This window comes from Antrostomus carolinensis, unplaced genomic scaffold, assembly GCF_000700745.2.
Source record: "Antrostomus carolinensis isolate BGI_N321 unplaced genomic scaffold, ASM70074v2 scaffold3291, whole genome shotgun sequence".
NCBI lineage: Eukaryota > Metazoa > Chordata > Aves > Caprimulgiformes > Caprimulgidae > Antrostomus > Antrostomus carolinensis.
The window spans coordinates 8,599-14,646 of record NW_010291820.1 but is presented as its reverse complement, the minus strand read 5'-3'; the positions used below and the strand labels follow the sequence as shown (position 1 = coordinate 14,646).

The window sequence follows — 6,048 nt, the reverse complement described above, 5'->3', positions numbered from 1 at the left end:
AAGCCTAGCTGCTGCAGAATGTAACTGAATGGGTTTAACTGCCACAAGCATTGGATCATTGCCAAAAAGTGGTAGTGTCCCTTGGGATTTAATCCCTCATCTTCCAGTATCCCTCCCATCTGAGGAACAGGAGTGGTACAGGGATCCACTTCTCGCAGGGCAATGCATCTCCCCACAACTTTCCTCCAGTCAACATACTCTCTAGGACACTCTGAAAATATCTGGTAGTGGTTCCAAGTAAATAGAAAAAAAAACTTCTGCTGGCTTAAATGCTCAGATGAGCTTTTACTCACAGCCATCACAGAAACCAAGCTAAGAATGTAAATGGCAGTTCACAGACATGAGGGGGAAATAGCTAACAAACATCCCTTGGAGCCATAAAGGAAGTAGGATAAATACATTGAAGTTCTGAAAAGAAGTCCTGTCATATTTCTCCAGCATGGTACAGAAGAGCTTCAGATGGATTGAAGAGATTCGTTGCTGTAAGAAACAGGAAAAAAAATGCAGAATCTTTGTTTACCTAGGTCTGCGGTTTCTAAGTACCTACTTTTTACTACGTTCATTTCTTGACTCAAAGTGAAAATGGGAATTCACCCTTTTCTCTTTTTTTCCTGTCCAATGTGCAGATGGGGCATATTTTCGTTCACTCCATCAATCCCTGCCCCCTACGCACAAACTCAGATACATGCACCTAGCCAGTGGAAAAGAAAAAAGGGTTACTCATTAATCCATTCTACAAAGCTTTCCAAACTGAAATGGGTGGGTTTTACATCTCCAGCAAGGAGCAATATATAGGTAGGTACGTAGCATACCTGAGCACAGTTCAAACTGAAGTGTTCATCTTGAATAGCACAACTTCGCTCCTGGCAAATTTTAAACCAAAACTCATCAGTATGGAGAGGATAACTATTTTCTGTATGCTCTTCTTCTGTTCCAGTATGGCACTGACTGCAGCTCCACACAAAATAGTAAAATACAGACAGCTTTTCAAGACAATTGAACGGTTAGAAACCACAGTGAAAAATACGGTAAGCAAAGTATTTGTCATAACATTGAAATTGTTTTCAGGCATTATGTATTGCTTAGACTGTATCTTGTGAGGGACACCATTTTCAAATGTTTAACTTTTCTAACTCAGATTTGTTTTATTGTAGGATGTTGAATTGCTGCATACGCCAGAAAACCCTGTGGTGAGATTGCTTTAACATTTCTTTCTAATTATATCAATTTAATTTTGTACTGGTTTATTCCATTCTCAAATGGCACATGCCTTCTTTTTCACATCTCTGACACAGTACTCTTAATGCAAGCTAGACTGAAAAAGAAAATATTTTGATAAAAGTTCCTTATTTCTGGATTTTTTATGGCAGAAGTGTTTATATTATGTAATCTTAGTTACTATTTTGCTATTGTGTGTGTATCCTAACAAACCCACAGATTCAAACTGGTATGTATTCCATTTACTCAAGAAATGGTGCTAAGAGGGAGGATTCACAGAAGAACCAGATGAGCAGTAGTGCTCTTGGGGATGCAGGTTTTGGGAGTGGAAGCACCTCCAACTGCCACAAATTCTGGCCGCACTGGGAGTATTGCTGAGCCGAATCCAAAGGGACCCTCTTTTCCCTCCCACTGAAGCTAAATGCCAAGAGTGGCACTGTAAGGCCATATCACACAGCGCTTCCTCTCACACCTATTCACACTCGTTTCTCTGAGACTATTTGTGTGCAAGGATTGTGCTATCAATGGGAAGATAAAACTGCATTTTGCAAGTATTCTCTTTGGATTATAACTAGTTAAAATCACAAGAACAGTTCCCTGTAAATCCCTTTTTAATACAAATATTTATTTATACACTATTTAATGCTGATATTTTGTGTGTTCCAAGGTCAGGAACTTCTTATATGTAGTAAATTGCACCAGAGTAAACAGAAAGCGTGTGCATACTCCAAACAGACAGATGCAGGATTTACCATGAAACTGAATGCTAATAATAGCAACAATGTGTCTTAAAAGCTTAGAAGATACAGGCATCCTGTTTTCTTTTGATAATCTCCAACATGCAGCAAAGGTCTAGAGCTGGCTGCGGCAAATCTGGTTATACTTCACCTGTTATCAGATGCCTTAAATTTACCTGTAATTTTGATTTTTTGAGCCCAGACAACTATTTCAGAAAGCAAACAATTTGGATTGATGTATAAAAATGATCATTATGCATAGTTTTTTGAAAAATGCCTAGAGAGTAAAGTTACTTACTCAGGGCTGTAAACTCTCTTGCAAAACAACGACAAGAAGAAAGGAAAAAAAAACAACTTACCTCATTTCACACAGGTTTTGTTAGCCTCCTCCTAGGCTGTACAGCTGAGTGCATTTTTTACTTGCCAATGCCAAAAACATATAGAAACATGACCAAAACAGAGACATTCCTTCTCATTGCTAGAAACAACTGCAGCGCAAAAACCTAATGCACCCTAACTAATTGCTGGGGTTTTCTCATTAACTCTCTTTCTAACTTGTGGTGTCAAAGTGAAAAGCTGGAGATGATTAGCTGTCATTTTACTGCAGTGTTTGCTACTACCTCCAAAACAAAGCAAATACAAATAGTGACTAATCGCTTAATCAGTTTGGGTTTGGTTTTTTTTTTAATTCTCTCAAGAAACATGGTCACCTCAGGAAGGAAGACAACAGTTCATTTGCAGCTTAGGGCTTTACAGTCTGATTCTGGGAGGTCCCAAGTAACTTTGCTGAAAACTAGAGGAGACAGAGAATTCACATATTTAGAAAGGACTAAGTTGATACAGGCTCAATCTTTGATGAAATACTTAAAAAAAAACCATTAGTGTGCTAATAGTGATTAACACCAGCAACCACATTAACAAACTTCTTATCCTACAAGGTGAAATTTCCACTTACTGAATTGTCAAAATACTGACCTATGAATTGCGGTTTGCAAAAGTCGCAGTCAGGGTGATCAGGTGCAATCACACCTTAGTGAAACTGGATTGAATAAGAAGTCTTTCATATAACTATTAGAAATGCCAAACTATTGCTTCTATGATAACCTGCTTATACCAGACTGACATTTGGCCTTGAATATTCAGGAAGAAGGCTTTTTATAGCATTTAAAATTCAGTGGTTTATCACTATTTGTTTTGACTTCCTTGAGGTTCCTGTGAGTGAACTGAGTGTCAGCTCCAATTCAACCCCACACAATTTCCCTGTACACTCAGCAGTGAAGTATCTTTTTTATTTAAAAAAAGGTGGGTAAGAAGTTTAAAAGCTCTGAGGACATCAACCCAAGGGAAAACAAGGGAAAGACTGAAAAAGTAGTCTTCAACATGAAGTGATTCACGACTGGAGGGAAAATGAGATCTCTTGCTGGTGATTGACATTGCAACTGAAGCCAGTGACACAATGCTGATTTACATCGGATCAGCATCTAACTCTGCTGATTGCTAATTCAGGAAGTGAAGGCTTTTCAGGCTAATCTGTAAAGTTAGTTTGAGTCAGATGCAGAGTACTGCTGCAAATTGCATCCAGTACAATTATTTTACGTTTGCCTAGTCCCACTCAGACATTATCAGTGGTCTGTGCTTTTTAATGCCTTTTCATCAAAGTGCTTAACCCATCACAACATACTAAACCCCACAATCCTTGTGGTCCTCTGACTGTTGGCCTGCCTAAAGCTAACTGTTAATTCAGCAAAAAAAAAAAAAAGGCAAAAAAAAAAAAAGGCAGCATATATGAGAAATGCTGGTTTCTCAGCTCATCACGGATGAGGCAGAAAACGTTTTCAGTTTCAGCTGGAAAATTGATCTCTTTAAAAACGAATGTTTTTCTTCCAGTAAGCAAGACTGGTTACGGTAAGAAGTTTGAAACAAACATAAATGTGTGGTTTTTAAGGAAAAGAAAATGCTATAGCTAATCAATATAAAATGCTGCCATTAAAATTTGCTATAAGCAACATACATGAAGGTTGCCTTGTCCTTGCCAAAGCTGCAAACTGCAGTGGCATATAATAAACCAGAAGAGATTCAGCTCCAGTAGCGGTTGGTATGCAAAACAGGGATGACGGCTTTGGAGCCTTTCTAATATGTGTCATCAGCAATTCTAAATGTTTCCTTCTTTGGAAAACAGAAAGCAAGTTAGAAACTGGCTTCAATAAATATTGCTTTTCTTTCTCTGTGGACTATGGCTTAGTTTTGGTGATATTTTCCATAGTGTGTGGCCAGCAAAGGAAAACAGCCACTGCACAGGAAAGGAGATTCTGGAGAGCTTGTAGACTTTCTCTTAGCATCAGTAACATTAATATGCAGCTGCATCATGAAAGGAAAATGGCAGGTTGCATTAATTCCAGATAAGCAGCAGCAGCAACAGAAAATTTAAATCATTAGAACAGATAGCTTCTTTTTCAAGTTAGATACAGATGGTGCTTACTTTCCTTCACTTAGGTTTAACATGCACCTCAATTTAAAACAACAATTCAAGCCAGAAGCCTGGCTCCTTATCCTGCCTCTTTCATCCTCAATTCCTCTTTTCCCTTTAGTAAGGTTACTAACTTACTTCATCACCTTCATTTCCCATGCCATCAAGTGAGAACATTTCAATAGTATTTGAACTTACACGGTTCTACCTCAATTCTAAACATAATTACTAACTAGGTAATATTAGAAATGGCACAAAAAATTAGGAAGAAAAAAGTATATTCTCACACATAGCAGTGAGGAACAGTCCAGAGTGATATTAATATTTTTTTTTTAAAAAAGAAAATATTCATGCTCATGCTTGTGGAATTTTACTATGTGTAACTTGATCAACTCTTCAGTAGCATTTTCTTTCAATTGCTGTCATGATTAATATCCAATTAGACATTTTAGGCATTTATTTTATGAGAAAATACTTAGGTAATTATCAAAGAATAGGCAGAGTACAGGTTAAAGGTCTCTTACATACCTAAAATTAACTTAAAGAGTATAGTTGAATCTTCTCAATTAATACCCTGGATACTTACCTTTGTGCACAGACCACAACCTAACACATGCAGGAAAAAATGCTGCAACATTTGTTTTAAAACTGTTCCTTCTTTTCCTGCCCTAGGAGGGATGCCTGTTCACAGCTGTGACCTGCTTCCAGAAGGGCATACTGAATTTACAACCAGAAAACAGCCAAGTAAATTCTACATTCACCCAAACCATTAGAGTCTTGAAAAGATTCACCATCAGCACCCCTGTAAAGGTAGGATTTCCTCACAACGTTCATAACACTGATCATTGCTCCTTATTTTCTATAGCAGACGCCACCTGCAATGGTGGAATTGTAGAACACAAACTTGTTAGAAAAACTAATTTGCCTTTCATACCTTTGGAAATGAAAAATGTCCAGTTTTCTGCAGTTCTGGGAGAGGCGTTCACCCTGATCCTACCAGTCAATTGCACGTATGCACTTGGCAACAACGCAACGTGCTGGACAAAAGGAGAGGGACTGCTGCAAAACATGAGAACAAAAGATGTCATTACTATATTCCTTCCCTTTCTGAAATAGCCTGTATCTCAGCTTTTCCATTTGTAAAAGGCTTTGATTACAACCCCCTCGATTTTACTGTAAGAAAGCTTTAAGTATTATCTATGATTCTGATGCGCTGTTTAGAAGTGGCATGATTTTCTTTCTCTTCCAGCATTGTGAGTCTTCATGTGAATCTTACCAGAAAAAAAACCCCAAAGAGTTTTTGAAGAGCTTTGCAAAACTAATCAAACAGGTAATCAGAGCTGATTCCTCCGGGGGGGGGGCTTTTTGACATTTTGCAAACAATTACAGATATCATTATTTTACAGTATTTCTAACAATGTGTTGGTTTTTTACAGTTAATCAAGGACTAATATAGGACACACCAGAGCTGAAGGCTACAGAAAATCTACTATTTAAAGCAGACACTATGTTATTTAAGACAAGATGAAAAATGTAAATATTTTCTATTGCTACTATGCTGTGCTATGTGTGTGTGGTAAGTGAAAGCTTCTCCCAAAATATTAAGAAGTCTTATTTGGATGGCTA

The 6,048-nt window shown here is 37.7% G+C and overlaps 1 protein-coding gene across 1 annotated transcript; it reads left to right on the top strand.

The window, feature by feature from the left end:
- Positions 1-893: 893 nt before the first annotated feature.
- Positions 894-5,752, top strand: IL21 (interleukin 21; the record flags this gene model as incomplete). Its single annotated transcript, XM_010176716.1, has 4 exons — positions 894-1,028; positions 1,155-1,190; positions 5,095-5,232; positions 5,672-5,752. Coding segments are annotated over exons 1-4 (390 nt in total), but the record flags the coding sequence as incomplete, so codon positions are not given.
- Positions 5,753-6,048: the final 296 nt, after the last annotated feature.